Below are 21,985 nucleotides of genomic sequence, written 5' to 3' on the forward strand. Positions count from 1 at the left end.
CTTGATCAAAATTTTGACTATTTGATGGATGAAGATTGAGGATATATATTTTATTTTCATAAAGTCTACCCGATAGGTTACTTAATGGCACAATTTGTTTGTTTTTTCATCAAAATACAACAAACACTAGAACTTTGGTACATATTTTGAATACATGCCCTCAAGCTGTGAAAATTACATACTGTGGCTTTAAGATGTTGGAATTACTATAAACATGTATATTCATTACCAATTGAATTGTGGCCTCAGGTATGCCTTGTATGATTTACACTTCCAAATGAGCCTAAAAGAAGAGTTTGGAGCATTCAAATCTTCTTTTTTTATTATTATTACTACAATTTGCATTGGTAAATATCCATATCTGATCCCTGCATCTAGCACAGTAGCCAATTAAAGTGGCTTTAAGAGCTGTTTCAGATGCTCTAGGTGTTCTCTTTACTGTAATAAATGCGAGAGCGAGGCTGATATTGTACTGCCTGCTATAAATCCACTCTGTGCTTGTATTCTGCATTACTCACATTGACATGGCAGAAACTCTGAGCGTTTTCTATTTGCATGCAGGCTAAAAGAATAGATTATATTAGCGGAAACACAAAAGAGTAAGTGAGCTGAGCCCACACTGTCCATTTAATCAGGATTAACACACAGACCTCACGCAGTTGCTTAAGCTTTGCCCCAAACCATTTTTGTTTCGCACAACGATAAAAACGCGTATCTTTCATTGTTATTTGAAGTCTTTGTATTCTTGTTATTCATTATATAAGTGAGCTTAACGGGAACTATTGGGATTATGGAACTAAAGTCTTGCGCAAACATCAGTTTGGTGATATTTACATACAGTATTTATATTTGTATCTACTTGAATGCATGCTCACCCTGCTTGAAGTGTGGGGCGTTGTCGTTGATATCGGTGAGGCTAATGTTGACTGTTGTGGAGCCTATTAAGCCTCCCTTCTGGCCGGCCATGTCCTTGGCTTCGATCACCACTTGGTAGTGCTCCCTTTGCTCTCTATCCATATCGGTAGGTCCCAAAGCAGTCCGGATTATTCCTGGGGGAAAGATGCCTTATTTTAATTCGTTAACATTCAGTGCGGCCAAGTTCTTTACTCTAGGAAATGGACGACGGCAGAGCGCAGTGGCAGCTGAGTCTCTGTTGTGTTTGAACAGTGCAGAACTAATTGCATACATGCATTGAGACTGACATTTTGCCGCAGAGATTATTACAGGCGGCAGCTGCTGATTGAGAGATCGCTGCAGGTTCAGAAGAAACAAGACCTTGGATTATTAAAACTGGTGTTTTACAAGCTAAAGCAATTTGAAATGTGATATAAAGCAATTTCTGAGAAAGGCGGTGTTGGACTTGCTTGGCTTTTTTTCAAGTGGTGTAATATACATAATGACATACGTATGCAGAATATATCTTTTAAATTACACTCATTTTCAAAATCATAATAAATGAGCAATATTCAATCATTAATAACATCTTATAAATTAATAACATTAATACGTAAGCAAAATATGCATTTTAAACGATATTCAACTTTGAAATTGTAATAAATGATTAATAATCAATAATTAATAACATCTTAAAAATTAATAACAATTTGTAATACAATCCAGCTTTAAATAAATCTAAAATGTCAATAAATATTTGATTACATTTTTTTCATAAATTTAATATGTCTAATATCTAATGAGGGCTTTCATTACAAAAAAATTATATTATATTATATTATATTATATTATATTATATTATATTATATTATATTATATTATATTATATTAAAATATATTATTATATACACATATTCATATATATTAAAACAGCTGGTAAAAACGTTACAGTCACACACACCCATTGTGTAAATTAAAAAAATCAATAGATTTGACCGAACAATCTGTGTGATTATTAATGAATTATTGATTATTATTATTATTATTATTATTATTATTATTATTATTATTATTATTATTATTATTATTATTATTATTATTATTATTATTATTATCATCATTATTTATTCATTCATTTTCTTTTTGGCTTGGTCCTTTAATTAATCTGGGGTCGACAAATGGGAAAATATATTATATTATATTATATTATATTATATTATATTATATTATATTATATTATATTATATTATATTATATTATATTACATTATATTGTATTATATTATATTATATTATATTATATTATATTATATTATATTATATGATAATATATTATATGATAATATATTATATTATATTATTATATTATATATTTTATTATGATAAAAATATTTTATAATATTTATATATTTTTAATATACAAATAACAATATATACAAATATTAAAACAACTGGTAAATACATTTCACTCTCACACACCATTATGTATGTTAAAAAAAAGTATATCTGACCAAACATTCTGAGTGATTATTAACAAATTATAAAACATTATTTTTATTAATTTTATTTAAACTTTTTCCGCTAACATCAACATAATATATAAGCTTATGTAATTTGCGTAAGGTTGACCAATTATATGATTGTTTAATGAACTCACTTTCTGATTACACCACCTACTCTTTATGACCCATTAAATTTGTCCTGCGTAAAATCAAATCCCATCCCTCACTTTTCCTCACAGAACATCTTGTTACGTCACATTACAGAAGTAAAGAGGTTTACAACCAGTGATTCACATCCACTTTCAACACACTATGCCTGATGTCTTGTTTACACCCAAAAAAGGCTAAAAGTTAAACCCAGTAAATCACATAGAGAAGAATCCTGACCCTGCTGCTGCTGCTGTGCTGCATCGAATGGCACAACTGCTGCCCGATTAACCCCCACCTCTAATGAATATCCCTTTTTTTGGTCTTAGGATTTCATGTGCTCATGAACATCATCGTTCGTGTCCCATCTGGGCTAAAGCATATCAGTGTTAAGCTGGACACTAATCTGCCATGGGAGCTTTTGTGTTTCTATTTCTCTTTTGTTTAAACAAAGACCTCTGCGGGAAATGTTCCAGCGCACACATTAGCAATGATTAAACTCACTGGGCGAATTTACTCGGCTAAAAAGCTTGAACGACAGAGCTGCAGTGCAAACCTTGGCCCATATCAAATTATATAGATGCAAACGCTCTCTCAGTCTGTTTCGCCATCTCTGTCTATGATATACTGTGAGCGTTTAGCATGGACTGACCTGTATTTGGCTCTACTGAGAAGTATGGATGGCCCTCTTTGATACTGTATGCTAGCTTAGCACTGTAGCCGAACATTTCATCATCTGCATCCTGGGCGGTCACTTGAGTGACAAAGGTACCTGAAAAACAAGAAGCTAGTTCAAGGCAGAGTTCAATTGCTTAAGCAAAAAATATGACAGTGTGTTATGACTCTCATAGCTTTTGTTATGGCTTTCAATTTACACTCAAAACAAACTGAGGAAATATGAAGAATGTACTTATGTGCTCTTGCCCATGGCTAATGAAAGTACAAAAAACTAATAGAAAGACAGCTGACCTCAGTTCATTTAGCAAAAAAGTGAATGTCTAAATGATTCATTCACAAATTGGTTACAAGTTCAACATGGTGATCCAATAATGACTACTATACTGGGGGAAAAAGTGGCTTAGAAACATTTCATTTAACTAGAAAGAAACTAGAAGTAACATTGAAAGACTTTCAGACAAATTTTCTATTTGTTTTATTTATTTATTATTAACACTTCTGTTCTTTTAACTGTTAAATTTAAAACATGCCGATACGTCATGTTTAAAATATTTCTATGGTTTTAAAAGTTATTATATGAGCAATCATATTACTTTTTAAAGGGTCACGAAACACCAAAAAACATTTTTTGAGATGTTGACCGTCATATTTATGTCCCACGTTGCAACAAAAACTATATGTATACTTCACTAAAAAGTGAAAATTGGTTGTTTTTGTGTTGTTTGGAGCAAATTTGTTCTTCCGGTTTAAAAAGACATTTTTAAGCTACGTCATGGCGATGAGATCATTGTATAAATTTCAGCGTGGAGACTGGCTGTCTGTACCGGCAGGTAAAAAGTTACGTCATTAAGTTTTCAGGACATCTGCTCATTATTCTAAGGAAAAACTTGGTTTGAACAAATCAGTACCCTCTATTGTGAAGGAGATGCAACTTCATTATGCATGATATAGCTTTGAAGACTCAATTTTTCCTGTTACAATATTTAGAGAGATGCCATGTTGTATTGTAGTAAATTTTTTTGGAGATATGGGTCATTAGTGTTGCATTTATAAATGTGCTGCAATGAAGGTTTTGTTTCCATTTCCCTGCGATAAGAGCACAGTTTGGACCCACATGAGTAATTAGTTTACCAACATGTGACAATAATATGTTTGTAAGGAACATTTTTGACCCGAGAGCTTTTCGAATCTGGGAATGGTAAAATCCGGATTTGCCACTCGTCTTTTTTTAAATAAAGACACGGTTCCAGTTAGTGTTGATTGTCCTGTCTCTATAGATTTGGTAAGTGTGTACTCAATGTTGTTTGTTTATATTTATTCAGATGGCAAAGGAAGTTAGTATCGTCAGCAGTCCTCTTCCAGTTTTTGTGGACATACCTTAGTCAAAATGATTAAGTTACAAAGTTTACAGTAATATCGTTACAATATTATGGACAGAAAATTCTCCACTTCAACACAGCTCTCAGATCAACTGTAAATGCTGCAATTCATTGTCTATTTTCCCCCGCATCTGTGTTTGTGTTGCCGGTTTGATAATCAGCTGTAGTGCATGTAATGAAACTCCCTTTTCCATGCAAACCCTTCCCTCTTTTGCCACTTGAGCAGCACTCAACCACTTTCCTGACTTTTTTTCAAACTAGAGGTGTGAAAAACACCCTGCTGAGATGGGGGGTGAGGGCTTTCATGACCCTTTAAAGACTGCTGAAATAAATATATATTTTTACATATTTCAAGGAAAAAACAATATATCCATTCTTGTAAATGTAAAAGGATAAAAACTAAGTAACAATTTCAAGTTTTAGAATACAACTTTTTACCAATCTCTTTGCTTTAATTTAATTTAATTTAATTCTTTTTTTTTTTTTTTTTTTTTACCAAACATAGCTTGAGGTTTGAAAGACAGAATACAGAAATAATTTTTAAAACAACAAATATCTGCCATTGGGCTCAGAAAAATCAACTGCATTAAGCAGAAATTAAGTCATTTTCATAAAAGACAATTGTTCTTCTTTTTAACATGAACTTAACAAGACTTAATCTCATTATTTCACATCTCAATTATATGTGTCTTGATTTTTGGATACTTAGAAATTTGTACTGGAAAATAAACCTACTGAGAAATAATTGTTTTATCTTTTTGTAGTGCATGTAACATTTATTGTCACGACTTTCTTAATATACTTTCTTGCTTTAATATTAGAACTATTATTGAATCGAGTTGGAAGAGAGAATTAAGGTTTGTAAATGTTTCATTTTCTTTTTACAAATTTCTAAAAAAAATAAAACGTGACCACAAAAAAATATAATAAAATGACTAATATTAGCCCCCCACCCCCACTATATATATAGTGCAAGATAAAATGTGCTATAAATGTAAATACACTATTTTTGCTGTAGTTGATTTACAGTAAGTTACAATGCAGTGGCGAACTGCAGCCAGTAAGTTACTGTAGAATCTACAGGAAATTGTTAACAGTGTACCTACTATTTGCAATATGAAAAGTGTTTACAGTGTAAAATACATAATTTGCTTCTATCTGAAGCTTTAAAGTTTCTGAACTGAATGGGATGGAAACATTATTTTTGTTTAAAATAAATCACACAGTTTTATGAAGCCAAGAGGGAGAACAAATAAATTATAATTGTAACTCTATTAAAAAAAGATGATGCACTAAAAGCAAATGTAATTCTATATTAAACAACACACTGTTTTATAACATTTCTAAATTCACTGGTCCTCACAAGACCTTTAAAGGTTATTCCAGAAGCTTTTCAAATCTTACCAATGTGAGACCCCTCAGGTACAGATGCTGTATAGACCTCCTTGTCAAACTTGGGCTCATTGTCATTGATGTCATGCAGCTTCACAATGAACTCAGTCTCTGGCTCCAGCGGGATGCCGGTCTTCCTGTTGACAGCCTGAGCTCTGAGCGAGTAGGAAGGCTTCTCCTCTCTGTCCAGGCTCCTGGTAGCGTGCAGATCTCCTGAGTTGGCGTCAATGACAAAGATGGTGCCGGCGCCTTCACCTGTGAGGACGTACATCACCGTGCCATCTCCTCTATCCATATCTGAGTGAAGCTGTTGAGAGGAAGCAATTCAAGCATTTCATCAGCACCTCCGCTCTGATAGGGCTCATGAATATGTATTGCGTTCTCAATGTATTCAATATCCCTTGATTTTGAAGGAATAAAACAATGAAGAAATACTACAGGGGAATGCAGCAATAGGCAGGTACTCCATGGTAAATATGTGAAAATGAGTCCTCGTGGAATTGAATTCTGATGGCATATCAGAGGAAAGTACAACATGCTGAATGTGCAATCAAGGTAAAAGCTTGTCTATTACGATCCGTGATGCTGCCACATGTTTTTTATTTTTTTATATTTTTTTGAGGTAAAGCAAACTTTTGTACTGCTTGTATGTGCAGTTCTGAATTTGTGATATTGTTATGAGAAGCGATTGAATTGACTGATAGGAACATCGCATTTTAGAGCTGAAGGTGTGATGTGATTAGCTTCCACAATGACATCTGATAGAGGAGCGAGTGAGTGATTTGACACTTCTTTCCACTTGAATGAGCCGCTTTGTTACAGTAAAATAGAGTAGTAAAACACAAAAGACCATTCAAACACAATGGCTCTTTTGCTCTTCGTGATTTTTCCCTCTGAACATTTTCGAAATGGCAGTTTCTACTCCACATTGACTGCTACATGATCCAGACACAAAATGTCCATAACAACAATGAGGGCTTTGTGAATTCTGCGCTTACAACATCCCACATGAATAATCCACTAGTTGGTGATCCTTTGCAAAGCTTTCGAGTCTCTAAGCCAGTGGGGTTTCAGACTTTTCAAGCCAAGTATCACATTTGATCAAATCAGAACATACTGTTTCACCTGATGAATTCCCTTTTCTTGTGTGCAACTGTGTAAATAAGAGAAGTCATATTTTATTAAGACTCCTTATTGGTCCCTTGACTAACCATGCAGAACAGCATCTGTTGTAGTTCAATGTCACTGCCGTTATTAATGTACATATTTTACAATTTAATCATTACTATTTAATACTGTTTTGAATTATACAGTGAATGTATAGTGAATACTAATGTTCACTTTGGGATTGGTAAGGTAGTTCAAGGCGAAATTATTAGCCTTCATGCGAAATTGTAATTCTCTTTCAAATATTTTCCAACTGATGCTTAACTGATTATTTTTTTTATTGGCTACAGAACAAACCATTGATGACCATTGCCATATTAACCAACCTTGTATAGTGAACCTGTTTAACCTAGTCAAGCCTTTAAATCACACTTTAAGCTGAAAACTAGTATCTTGCCAAATATCTAGTAAAGTAATATGTCAGCATGGCAAAGACAAAAGATACAAGTCATAAGAAATTAGTTTTAAACACTATTATGTTTTAAAGTGTGTTAACAAATCATCAGTCCACTAACATCACTATGGGGAATATTATATAATATACTAAAAACAGTACTAATGTGAAATATTTTCCGAGAGAGATTTGCTATTACAGTGTTTTTGTGTGTAAACCACTGTACATTTTCAGCATTCTTTACATAATTTGTTTTCGCTCTATAATTAATTAAATTTACTAATGCAATAACCAACAATATAAATAGATGTACTATATGTTTATAATGGTGTATTTTGTATATTTACAGTATTTTACCATTTTTAACGCATTCAGATTATGGGCCCTATCATACACCTGGCACAATAAGGTGCAAGACGTGTGTGGCGCGATTGGTTGCTGTTTTCAGACCAAGCAACCCTAATTTCCACGATTTGTGCCACGATTTGTACCACGTTGTTTAAATAGCAAATCCATTTGTGGACTCATGGATGTTCCGGTCTAGAAGGGAGTTGTGTTAAGGTGCATTGCTATTTTGAGGAACTAAATTGACCAATTAACCAGCTGAAAGCAGTGTGTTGGTTGTGCGCCTTAAACGCTTATAAAGTGCTTAATACACACAGGATGTACAGCAATATGCAAATATCTTTACAAATGAAAAATAATTAAAGGATTAAAATAATGCAAAATAATATTTAATACATAAACATAAAAAACACTGCCTCCATGCCTTTTTCATGTCAGGGGGCTTTTTTCAGTTTATTCATGACAATTTGCTTTAGTATAATGTTATTATTATTAGCAATATTATTTATTATATGCATGTTTATATTTATTTTAATAAAACAAGCTTAGATTTGTTCACCTGTTGGGTTTTGGAGACCTATTAAGAATAGGACACGTTTTTGAATATAACTGAATATATTGTTATTATTGTTAATTTATTTATTTGCTGGAAATTAGAACTGAATTTATAAATAGTTTTGAAACAAATCATTACGCTTAACAAATAAAATTAAATATGCAGGCTAAAGGATGTCTTCAGTGGAGTAAGTTTCCACTGTTTCCTTATCCACAAAAGTAAAGGAGTAAAGTAAAGAGCAAAAGTAAAGTAAAGAGAAAGAGGCCGAATGGAGGAGGCTTGTTCTTTATGCTTGCTGCAAATGGTCTGTTTAACTTGCTAGTGAACAAAGTCCGCCATTTACATAGCAAATGCACCATGTTGCGACACAACTGATTCTTAAAGGGATTGGGTAATAAGACTCTGATTGGTTTAATGCAGGTTCACATCTATAACTAATTAAAAGAATTACAAATAGGAAAAGTAGATTCGGACACAGCCTTAATGCTTTTGCGCTATGCCCTTTAGACTTAGCGCCTATATCATTAAAATAGAGCCCTTTATTTGTTATTTATTATTAAACTAATAATGACACTTTTAAATGTAATATTTATCATTGCATGTAAATTGTAAAGTATGTATCTCTGTCTATCTTTCAGCATTGTAAATTCCGAGTCTTTACCAGAGGGCTGCAGTTTGAGATCCTTGGCTATAAGCAACAGCATCCAGCTGTTATATTTTATTCTAATCTTTGATCCTCTCCAGCTCAGAGATTCAGATGAAGTGTGAGGTATACCGGGGAGGTCAGATTTCACCCTGCTCCTTATCTCAAATCCAGCAGGCTCTACGCTGGAGCTCTCTACATATGACACAGCCACAGTTTTGATCATTCTCTATTTATTAACCTCCGAAGACAGAATCAGGAGGAGTGATGAAACCAAATCTATCTCTGCAATCGACTCCATCAGCATTGCTCCAGCATTGCACACGAAACCTGGAATAGAAGCATAATCTCTTACCTTGCCAATATACTGGTGCTCGGATCCGGTGTATTCCTCCTGCAGAAAAAACTGTTTCCACATCCATCCTCGCTTTGAACGTCTCAGCAACCCTTTGTCTTGCCGTCCTTCAATTTCTTTGCTTTTCCTTCGAACCGGCCCTCTTGAAAGGGCAATTGCATTCACACTGATGTGTGCACATGCCCACAGAAGAAGTACAATCCAAGTCCTCATCTTTTCCGCTCTTAGGGTGTCTTACAGGGGGATAATGATCCTATCTGCCAAAGTTACAGAGCTCTGCAGAGCAGGCGGCAGCCACCCTCATAGTCCCTTCCTGCTGCCAGCGAGCCACACACTACCTGTAATAAGAGAGAGAAAGAAATTGAAAAACAATCAGTTATTGGGCAAAGTCTCAGAGTGTTATCCCAGGGCTGCTGGGAATGCTTCCCTTCCTAATTAAAGGCAACTTGAGCAGCAGTATCATACGACAGCCATCCCCTTATTAAAGATATCTCTGAAACATTCTCCATAAGATACCAATTCAACTGCAAGTCTTGAGGCCCAAGCTCTGATATCTATATAATTGGCGTCCCACATTCATGAAGTATAAAACCAGAGGCCATTGGAAGTGCTGTAGCGGTATCGAAAAAAAGAAAAGAAAAGAAAAAGGCAGAGATGCTTTTTTTTCCACCAGGCCATTAACCTCAAACTCTTAAAATACTGCAAAGCAGGCCAATGGGCGAGCGCTCACAAATCTGTAATCAATGAATCAATACGCATGCTCTCTAAATGCCTCACTTTAAAGATCTAAACACTCACGGCGCTATTGAATTCAGCCCCAACACCAAAAAAAAAAAAAATCTCTCGACAACCAAAGTGTGTTGGGTTTTTATCAGCATGCGCGGTCACAATAGCCTGCTGGCTCTGAACTGACCTGCTGGAATGACAGTCTGAGAGACAAAAGCATCCTGCCACCACATAATAATCAGCAATCAGCACGTTTCCTGTTTCCACATCAATCTGCGGCTTTGTCTGCGACTGAACGCCTGCCCTCGCTCCCTCTCGCACTTTATCAAGCAGATTGCAAATGTGATTGCGCAAAGTGGCGAAGGGGAAACGCGGGCCTCTCAATGAATTGCATTTAAGTACCTCTGGTTTTTTTGATTTACAATATTACTTGCGACATTCGCGCAGCTCTCTCTGTCAGTGTAAAAATACATCAGGTCAACATCGCCCTTCATCCGGTCGAGGGCTAGCGATTCAGATGGAAATGCACAATTGCGATGCTGAATTGACTTTGGTAGTTCCATGCGTGACTTAAATGGTGCTGCTATTCCCCTAATTGCGCTTTCCATTAGCTCCATTATGTTCGGCTTTATGAATTGGCTTAATTGAATTAAGTAACAATAGATAGCGCAGGATATTGATTTGCTGTCAAAGTCAATGAGCTTGAAATTATCATGGGAGCTCTACGTATGTATAAATATAACTGTGCGGATGATGTTGTGTGTGCATTTCAGGACAAACAAGGAAGCGATCCTGTTATGGGTCCAGCAATTGTAGTTTATGGATGCTGCTCTTTAATGAATTTCAGCTGGCCAAAACTCCTGGGCAAAGAGAGCGGGCTCCTGGAGCACATTAGTCAAACTCAGGCAGCCATTTTGCTCAGCTCTGTGACCTGGCAAATCCCTTGACACAGTCCTGCCGGGGGAACTCAGCTGGATCTAAAGCGGTTTTGTTACATGGTGTGTCAGAGTGAACAGACACAGTTTCCAGCACAAAATGTCTGCTCGTTCATTTACAAGTCCATCCTGCTGGGAGGGAGATGGATAGTGAAGGATGAAAATTCCCCCGCTGTCTTTAAATATAAGCACAAACCTAAGAGAACTCAATGGGACACTATGGTTTCACACAGCACTTCATTTTACAGGCTCACCGTTGTGTCATTTTGATACAAACTGAACCACAACACTGCAGACTCTGTATCGGTCTTGTACTTTGAAAAGTCATGATTGGAGTTGAAAATGGGGCACTTACACACACACACACACACACACACACACGCACACATGCACACACACACACTGTCTTTGTTTACAGTACACATTTCCATTTTTTGTTAAATCATGGTTATTGGTATTAGTCATACATAATTAGTCACTATTTTTACTTAAATTAACTTAAAGTCTACATACATTTTTATAAATCTATATAAACAGAATATAGAGGTGGATGTCTAGTTACACCTTTAATTTATTATGGTCTATTATGGTCCTATTATGATCTATTATGGTCAGTAATGTATATATATGTATATATATATATATATATATATATATATATATATATATATATATATATATATATATATATATATATATATATATATATATAGTTAAAGTCAAAATTATTAGCCCCTATTAAAATTATTAGCCCTGTTTTTTTTTTTTCGTTTTTAAATATTTCCTAAATTATGTTGAACAGAGCAAAGAAATTTTCACGGCATGTCTGATAATATTTTTTTCTTCTGGATAAAGTCGTATTTGTTTGATTTGGTCAAGAATAAAATCCATTTTGAATTTTTTTTAACACCATCTTAAGGTCAAAACTATTAGCCCCTTAAAGCTTTATATTTTTCGATAGTCTACAGAACAAACCATCGTTATACAATAACTTGCCAAATTAACCTTACCTGCCTAGTTACTCTAATTAACCAAGTTAAGCCATTAAATGTCACTTTAAGCTGTATAGAAGTTCATTCATTCATTCATTTTCTTGTCGGCTTAGTCCCTTTATGAATCTGGGGTCGCCACAGCGGAATGAACCACCAACTTATCCAGCATATGTTTTACGCAACTGATGCCCTTCCTGCTGCAACCCGTTACTGGGAAACATCCATACACACCCATTCACACACATACACTATACAGACAATTTAGCTTATCCAATTCACCTATACCACATGTCTTTGGACTTGTGGGGGAAACCGTAGAACCCGGAGGAAACCCACATGAACACGGGTTGAACATGCAAACTTCAGACAGAAATGCCAACTGACCTAGCCAAGGCTCGAACCAGCGACCTTCTTGCAATTAGGCGAACATGCTACCCACGGCGCCACCGTCCTCTTAACTGTTTATATATATTTATATACACACACAAACACAAACACTATCGGTCAAAAGTTTTGGATCAGAATAAAATTATTCCGTTTATCAAGGCGGCATTTATTTATTATAAAGAAAATGTTAAATTGTGAAATAGTTATTACAATTTTAAATAACATTTATCTTATTGTATGTAGTTTAAATTAAAATATTACTCCAGTCATTCTTGCATTTATTACTATTACCATTAATAATAATAACATTAATAATAATAACAATAATTATAATTATTATTAGAGTGGTTTCTGAAGGATCATGTGACTGAAGACTGGAGTACTGAAGCTGAAAAATCCTCTTTAAAATCATTGGAATAAATTATTAAATTCAGTTATAAACTATTATGTTATTTTATAGTGCAATAACATTACACAATTTTACATTTTGTGCTATATTTTTGATGAAATAATTGCAGCTTTGGTGAGCAGGAGAAGCTTATTTTTTAAACATTTAAAAACCCCACTGACCTGTAGTGTATGATAATTAAATATTAAAATAAATTATAATAAATGAAAACGTTTTGGTTTACACAATTTTGGATCCTAACAATCTTTAATCAAGTACTTTATTTGTAAAAGAAATGTTATGTGATAACACAAGAAATGTTGTATATTCTCCTCATATAATCATAACGTGTTCAGATGGGGAAAAACAACATACAGTACGTTATAGACCATTTCAATGTGGTCATGTCATTAGCCCAATAAAAATTTCCTGCTAGTTGTCAACCTATTTCATAACTTTAACATGAGGCAATTCAATTATAAGTTTATGTTTCAATCATAACTTACAGCTATCATAAAATTATTCATCAATATTTGGCTCTTTCTGGACTCTCGGAAGCTATAGAAATTAAAAATGTAAAGCCGTTTTGTTTACATCCATTAAAATGGATGTCAAGTAATTTTAGTGTCACGTGCACTACCAAACCCAACTACCAAATGAACACTCTCACTGTCAGTGATTGGTCACAACACACACAGTCCTGCCCCCAAACTCTCCCACTGGTTTATTCATAGTTACTATACAGCATCAAGCAGTTGTGGCTTTGTTTTGATAGTGCCGCAGCGTAACTTCACAATTTCCAGCAAAATCAACTGACATGGAATAAATTACACAGCTCACCTTTAAACCTCCTCTGTTACACTAGCATGTTTACATTTTTCATGTTTCAATTAATGCAACGATAAAGTAATTAACTCACCGGGGTACCTGCCACAAACAGCGCCACAGTTGTCTGCCATCCAGAAACACAGACAAAACAAATTAACCTCGATGGCACCTCACTTCGCGTCTGTCTGAACGTTATCCGTTGTTATTTTCAAATCAGCCAATTTACCATGCAGTCTGACCTTGAGACATCAGATGTCCCATTTTTTTCCCTTTTTTTGTTTTTATTTTTCTTTCAAAGACACAGTCCCCTTAAAGCAGCCCTTTGGGAGTGCCAGCGAGGCGGAGGCTGACAGGTGAAGGAGGCAGAGGAAGACCGGCGACACCTGTGGAGGACGCAGGGAGTCAGTCGCTCGCTCAGACGACATAGAGAGAGAGAGAGAGAGAGGCGGGGCCCCAAACGCGGCCCCTCGCTGAAAGCTCCGCCACACTGCAGACAGCCACAGCAGCCCTGATAAGTCCCACAGGGGCAATTAGGAGTGAGAGAAGGAGAATGTCAGCCACGGGCAGCGAGGAGGGAGGCGACAGGTAACAAGTCTTGCTGCAGGAACACAGACCAGCAGAGCAGAGAGAAACAGAGCTGGCTAATGCCACACACTGTCTCCGGGCTCTCTATTAAAATGAATAAGGCACCGGACCACCACCCATTAACTAAAAAGACTAGACGCCATGGCTCTTAAATAGGTCACTCTTGTTTGCATGGCGAAGGTACATGATATATCGCATCTCATGAAATATTTGAGATGTGCAAATCTAACGTTGTGTATGTTCATTTCTTCCTTTATTTATTTATATCCGGTGTCCGCAGAAGAAACTCCCATGTAGCTTCTGGCTACATCACATCTTAGTGTTTTCTATTTATTTCTTTTTTTTTTCCCCGCTAAGAAGAAAACTCTCCAGCTAGTACTCATCTTGCTCGAGCAAATGGTAGGAGACATGTGCCATGTTTGATTGCGGTTCTCTTGCTAGCACCGAGCAACAGTGCATGAGAGGTAAAGTCGAGATCAGGTGAACACAAATTCAGTCAGGGTGGCACACTTAAACACATTCGAGCTCCTCTTCGGTCCGTTCAGTGCACTTGCCTGCCAAGCAGCGTATCCGTGTCATTCCCCAGGGCATAGTGGGTAATCAATATATATCGATTTGTCTGTTTGGGGGGAAAAGGGCTGTCTAGACAGCTGGGTTTTCGAATGCTAAGGTATCACTTATCCTGCAACACTCAAGCTCGGCTGTAAGCGATGATTGATTTATTCATTTTAGACACACGTTTTTTCCCATATCTGACCTACCCTACATTTGCCAAAGCTATTTATACACATCACTCGAGGTTTAAATGCAGCAACTCGTTTACCTGATGGCAAAATAGGCTAAGATGTGAAATAAATCAATGAGCAGGAGGTAAATAGTGGACTGTTTTTTCAACTAAAAGCCCCAGATAATCAAAACTGAATGATTGGTTAATGCTTATAGAAGTATCCGATGACAGAGAGTCAAAAATAAAATTTCATTTTTCATTTTTGCCATTTTTATATGCATTTATTATTTTTATTTATTATTATTATTATTAAAGGTTCAAGACACCCTGGAGTACTTTTGAGCATCCGTTAATACAAGGTTGTATCTGTCAGCTTTAATTATGGGGAAAACTGGATTATTTTGAGCTTTTGTCAGCTAATTACATCTTCCAGGTTTAAAACAATTTTGGGGGCGGGATCTAAATCGGTAATGTATCATGAATCTGCTAGTGGAGTGGTAATGCATTGTTTTTTTCATTATTATTCGTAGCAGAGTTATGAGTTATTAAGACCCTCCTTCTTAATTATTTATGACTGCACACACGTGCTTTAGCCCCTCATGAAGGGTTGTAATGGTATGTGTTTGTTTCCATGGCTCACAGGGTTTGTTGCATGTTTTTCCAGGCGATGCTTTAAGGGCCGATACAGCAAAGCTGTTGGTTTGCAGCAAGCATTTTTGTCAGGAGAGCTGAACGAGAATTAAAGGATGGCGGACTTTGTCTTTTATCAGTTGAGTTCGTTACCATTCAGACCTGTCACCTATGTCTGTGCTGCTGTGTACACACGTTTAAAATTCTCTGAATTACTGGCAGGGCTAATGATAAAAATAGACAGGTCAAGAGACCTGCTGCATTGGTATCCACATTGTCTGCTTTCAGACCCGGGGGTTTAGGAGGAGAGAAGTCCTTCTCATTTATAGTGTTTACATGGTTACCTTTATAATGATATAACAAATTGTGGTTATGTGTATATGAAATTAAGAATAACATATGTATCAGGGCATTAATTTACTGTTTATTTCTTTGCAGTTTAACTTAGTAAAAAAAATCATGCTTCTACTCAGTTTGTCTCATTTTGAGAGCCAACTGACAGCAGTTATTCGCTCACCTCTTTTTCCCCTAGTATGCCGGCCACGCCCACTCCTCCCTCAGCCTGCAGCACTCCAAGCCCATCATGTAGCATTTTTTTTTGTAATTCTGAGGTAGACTTGAACCAAAAGAGGGGGTTTATGGCCCTTTATTATTATTTTTTTTTATTAATAATAATAATAATCTGTATTATTGCTGAATAATAATAATATGATTAATATTATTAATCATAATAATAATCTGTATTATTGCTATTTTCAGTGTAACTAATATATTTGTATTATTATCATATTTAAAATACATTGCATATTAATAATCTAAAATAATAATAATAATAATCTCTACCCATGCTTTATTTTTTCATTTTATTTATAATAAAATATATTTTCGGTGTAACTATTATTATTATTATTATTATTATTATTATTATTATTATTATTATTATTATTATTATATTTAAAATACATTGCATATTAATAATATGTAATAATGATAATAACAATAATAATAAATCATATGTTTCTTCTTATTATTATTATTAGTATGGTAGTATTATAGTATCACATCAATATTGTGTAATATTAGTAATAAAATCTCTAGTAGTTTTGGTAACATATGAAGTCATATCACTAATGATATTTAATTTTTATTTTCTCTTTTTCAGAATAAATAGCTTTTCTTTTTTTAAAAAGCTGATAATTTATCCAAATCACACATTAAGCTGCATTGCCAACTGCTGTGACTTGCTAAATAGACCCTTTGTTAGAGAATTTACTGATTAAGTAAAAAAAAAGAATGAAAAAACATGTACAGTGCATCAGTCAAAACCGATTATCCAAACACACACGTATACAAAAGGAGTGACTTGTTAACACACAGCACATTGTAACATATTCTCAGCATGTGACTAGATTGCTGGAAGTGCTTAACCAAACCGTAGACCTAATCCTCAAGCCATGACCCGACAAGACACGAGCGCCCACCGACCCTCCACCATAATCTCCCCACCAACATGTGCTCCTTAATCTGAACAGTAGGAGATAATGGATTCAAATGTTGGAGGTCTTTTTTTGCTCAATGGGACGGCCATGTGCACACCAACACAATTAGTGTCAGGGAGCGCTGCCCGTACCAGATGGGTCCTCTTAATTACGTAACGAGAGAAGCCATAATGTGATCTGGAAGCAATGTTGTGCCACTGACTTAGAATCTGCTTTTCCTGGTTGCCCATAATGATGGTGAAAGCGTGTGTTTTCTTTTTTTTTTCACCACACAAATTGCCTAGAGCAGACCGTACTGTGTGGTGAATTAAAGCAATTTAGGCAAACCTGCTAAAATCAAATGCACCTCAAATCTCTATTTAGCCGCACAGCATTCATTTGCTCATGAGAGCGTCGCGTGATAGACTGCAGCTTGCCCTTCCTTTGTCAATTTGGTGCGACTGTTCAAATAGATAGCACAAAACACCTGTTAACCTTTGTGTCAGTGTGGCCCTGGCGTTTACAGTGAAGCTGGAAAGCTTCCCCTGTAATCCCGTAACAGCATTGTGGGGTGTTTGTTTAGGGTCCCCCTCATGAGGCAGAGGAGAAGCTGTGGGAACCGCAGTTTTTTACGGCCTGTTTAAAGAGCTCGGCGGGAGCCTACGAGACAGCAGCCTCCCTTCAGCATTGTGATTCAGCCCTGGAATGCAGCTCCCATTGCAATGCAAATGTCTCCGCGTCTGGATGCTTTTGTGCGTGCACGTTTACGTGCGTGCTTGTTTACTTGTCACTTCCACGACTGACAAATACGCAAATCACAAACACTGCGCTAATAGAGTTCGCAGAGGCTGTCAAAGTCGAAGAGACTGTTTCTCGGATCATAGTTGATATTTATTGCGTGTTCTACCCTGAAGGGCCTTTTACAGCCTGACAATGACATTAACTCATCCTCAGACTCACAATATCTCATAAGTGTGGCACCTTTACCTTGGTAAACACAGGAGAGTTGTGTTGTTTAACCCCCAGACAGCATTTCAATTTACGGCCGGGATTTACATGAAGGTATCTAAATGGAACAGTTCCTGACTGGGTCGTAATTCATTGTGTTGTTGTTGTTTTGCCTCTAACCCTTGCTTTGTTGAAGACGCCTTAAAGACAGGATTTTTACAATCACGGTAACAATGCTTCCATTTCAAAAGGTCACGCCATGTCATCTTGATTGCAATCACAGAATACGCTGACATTTGATTCTGCATCTTTGTTGATATTATAGTTCAGGCCCTCGCACGTCAAGGAAGGGGAAAAAGAACATATATTAACGAAAATAATCGATAATGACATTTATTGACATTAACAATACCAGCGCTCTGTGACCACAAATAAATAAGTCCATTGAGGCAAGCAGAAAATTCTTTGAATTAAAAGCCACCGTATACTGTATGCCGAAGGCAAGCAGCGAACAAAGGTTAAAGAATGTTGATTAAAAAACAGACTTTTCTTTTTGTATTTTCTTTCCCTGGATGTTGATCAGAAAAGCTCTGACAGAACTGGATTTGTCACCCCGGATTTAAGTCATTTTTATCTTATTTGTTTACTTTATTATTCATTTATTTGATTTTATGGTAAAGGCGCTAAGCAACAAATGGGTGATATTCAATAGTGTAAAGTAACAAATTACAAATACTCAACCTATTTTAATTGGGTAGTTTTTCTCAGGATTTGTGATTTGCCAAGTAGTTTTAAAAATGTGTTACTCTCCATTGAGTACATTTTTGTGCAGTATTGGTATTTTTTCTCCATTATTTTCCTTCAACCTGCAGTCACTACTGTATTTTTCTTGTCTATGGGATTGGCTAAAGTAGAACAATTAGTCCTATGATTCCTGTCCAATCAAATGACATATGAAAACTACATTTCATCATACTGAACAATCTCAAGACATGGCCGCTATGTAAATGCAGCTAACCATTTGAATGCATTAACAGTGTCCTAGACGATATCCAAAATCATCAGACGCAATGGCCCAGAGACTGTTTAAACTGGATGATAGATGAATGATGTCTGAATGGCTTTAAACAATCACTAAATGCACTACAGAATGTTACCTTTTCACACACACACAGAAATTGCATCTAAACGCATTAGACTTTCACAGAGCAATACTCACTACTCACAACTCTTGAGTACATTCAAAAGCACTACTTTATACTCAAACTTTGAGTAATATTCACATCAGATACTTTTACTCTACTTGCGCTACATTTTTGGGTAAGTAATGGTACTTTTACTTGATTAAGATTCTTCAGTACTCTTTCCACTACTGGTGATATTAAAATACTACGGAAGTTTATCTAAACTAAAATCTGCTACAAGTAAATTTATGAATATTTTATATGTGAAAAAGAAAAAGATTACATTTAATGGTTTATTAACTTTGAGTGAATTATGAATGGAAGTGAGTAATGAATGGAAAAACGTATATACACTTACTGATATTTTGGAAAATCTTTAATTCCAATGATTAATTCATATTTATTAATAAACATCAGCATGTATTTTAATGCAATATGTATTACTCTTCATTACTTCAGCTAATAAAGAGCTGTCCATTGATTGTTACTTCAGACAGCTCAATGTTACCAGATTTAATATATTTTAATACTACTTAATAATAAATAATATATATGTAATAATAATAAATGATTAACAAAGTAAAAACTAAATGTTAGATGAAGATAACGTCAATGATAAATTGATCAAATAAAACAAAAAGTTTCATAAAAATAATCTTCAAGATGCATCACCTTCTCACATAAAATATTTTTTTTATTCTTTCCCTAACAGCCAATTCCTCATTTGCCATAAGAAAAAAAAAAAAAAAACATCATCAATACAGTAATCCATGTGGAGTTTGTATTTCTTACACCTTGCTCTTGGGGCTTGTGCCCTTTCTGTGACCACATTCTGACTGTGTCGTCTTCCAGGTAATAACTATTTGCTTTTGGGCCGTGCTGCTTGTGTGATAGTTTGTTTTTCCAAGGGTAAATATATCAGTATCGCAGTTTCAGTGCGAGATGTCAACAGCGGAAAATATCCAGGCTAGATTGTCTGACCAATCTAGCTCCGAGACAACTGTGATTCCTCAACAGAATGGACATTTTCGGCGCTGGTGTAATTCATATCACACACGTCCAGGGCGGGTTTGAAAATTGGAGAGCTGTAGCACATTTTGCCTCATTTTGGACTGACTTGTACGTAATAAGAGAAAGCAATCAATTGGAGGAACCATGACAACTGAGAGGAACATTAATGACATTAGGCCTATTATTGTGCCTGAAAGTGGACTACGTGATTTGATGCTGGCCGCGCAGATAGCCAATTTTTGACAACTCAGCTCTGGTGAGTAATTAGGTACCGCCACATATTGTGGACACAACTTCAACTTCCAAAGGGAGGAAGCTCCTCAGTTATGCAAATCTAGACTGTATTACAAGAGGCTATGCTGAAGGAGATACATCAATACACAGAGAGCTGTGTAGCGCTCAATGGGCTGTATTTCAAACACAAGCCACTAGATAATTAGCCGCACACAAATTTCCATCCACATGGGACTTGTTCCCTTCTAGAGCAACATGGTGGACATCTGGAGACAGTTAGAGATGTCTTATAGATATAAAAAGTGATGGAACGGCTTGACGAGATACAGTAGGTGGAGAAACTCTGCTTCGACATGTACCAGCCAGAGCAAATCACATCAGTAGAGACAGCCGAGCTGAGCAAGTGACTGCAGACATGAATGAAAAGTCACTTCAAACACAAGCCAAAACTTAGAGGACGATTTCCAAAAATAGAGCCTTTGGTGTGTTTCAGTGGTAATAGGCATGTTTCTAATCAAAGCCTTCATATTGAAATCTTAAAAGGGATAGTTCATCCAGAAATTTAAATTAACTGTTAATTTAATCACCCTCAGGCCACCCAAAAATGTAGGTGACTTTTCTACAGTAGAACATTAAAGATGTTTTTAGCTGTGGTTCTTGGAGCTTCTTGAAACGTACTGGCAATCCGAGCCAATATGTCAAAAACATATACAAAATTAATACTCATGGCTGATGATGTATTGAGGTTTAAGCAATGACAGATTACTGTGTGTCAGAAAATGAACAGTATTTACAACCCTATTAATAGAGAGTTAAATATCTTCTTTTGTGTTCAACAGAAAAATACAAAAAACAAAACAAAAAAAAAATTTTGTAACTATGTGAGATTAAGTAAATGGGTGAAACATCGCTTTAAATGTAAAAATGTAGTATTTCAGTTTCATGCACAGAAATGTTTCGCTTCGTAACACCTAAGTAACACTTCATATATCATTAACTGCAATAGGTACTGAATTACACAAAATAGGCTCATTTTGAAAACGTAACCCTATATACATTTTTGGAGATTCAGAATTATGCAGCCAGAGTTACGTATGTGCGTACGTAAATGCTACTGGGCGGTAAGATGCCGTTCCTTTTCTCACTTACCAGCTGACCGCTTACTTCTGTATGGATGGCTTTTCTGCTGTTACCAGTTTGTCTGGTAGCTTGACACATTCGTTGGCAGCCTTGAGACACAGAGTTGATCGTGATAACAGGGTTCGAGTTCATAAAGCGATTCCAAAAAGTAGGTAAGAAAAAATAAAACAAAAGCCAAAAAATTAAATAAACAAGTAAAAAACAGGGTTAGAGTGTGGAAAAATCTAAAAACGTAGTAAAAATTAGGCTGCCGTAAGGGCTTTTCTTTTTCTGGATTGCTTTCGAAAACAATTCGGTTGAGTTTAGGGAAGGGGTAAGGTGGGTTCATTGGTTGGTCAGTC

At 35.8% G+C, this 21,985-nt stretch overlaps 1 protein-coding gene across 3 annotated transcripts in view; it reads right to left on the bottom strand.

Annotated features, from left to right (window-relative positions):
- Nucleotides 1–21,985, bottom strand: part of cdh6 (cadherin 6) — a 51,388-nt gene that overhangs the window by 25,165 nt on the left and 4,238 nt on the right. For 2 of the 3 annotated variants that reach the window (NM_001013520.2, NM_001441861.1), the window contains 4 exon segments: nt 876–1,049; nt 3,195–3,314; nt 6,004–6,298; nt 9,452–9,789. In NM_001013520.2, coding sequence (NP_001013538.1) covers nt 876–1,049; nt 3,195–3,314; nt 6,004–6,298; nt 9,452–9,664 — 802 coding nt within the window. In that variant the 5' untranslated portion in view covers nt 9,665–9,789. 3 annotated transcript variants of the gene reach the window in all.

The sequence above is a fragment of the Danio rerio genome, chromosome 2 (assembly GCF_052040795.2).
Source record: "Danio rerio strain M-AB ecotype USA chromosome 2, GRCz13ab, whole genome shotgun sequence".
Lineage (NCBI taxonomy): Eukaryota > Metazoa > Chordata > Actinopteri > Cypriniformes > Danionidae > Danio > Danio rerio.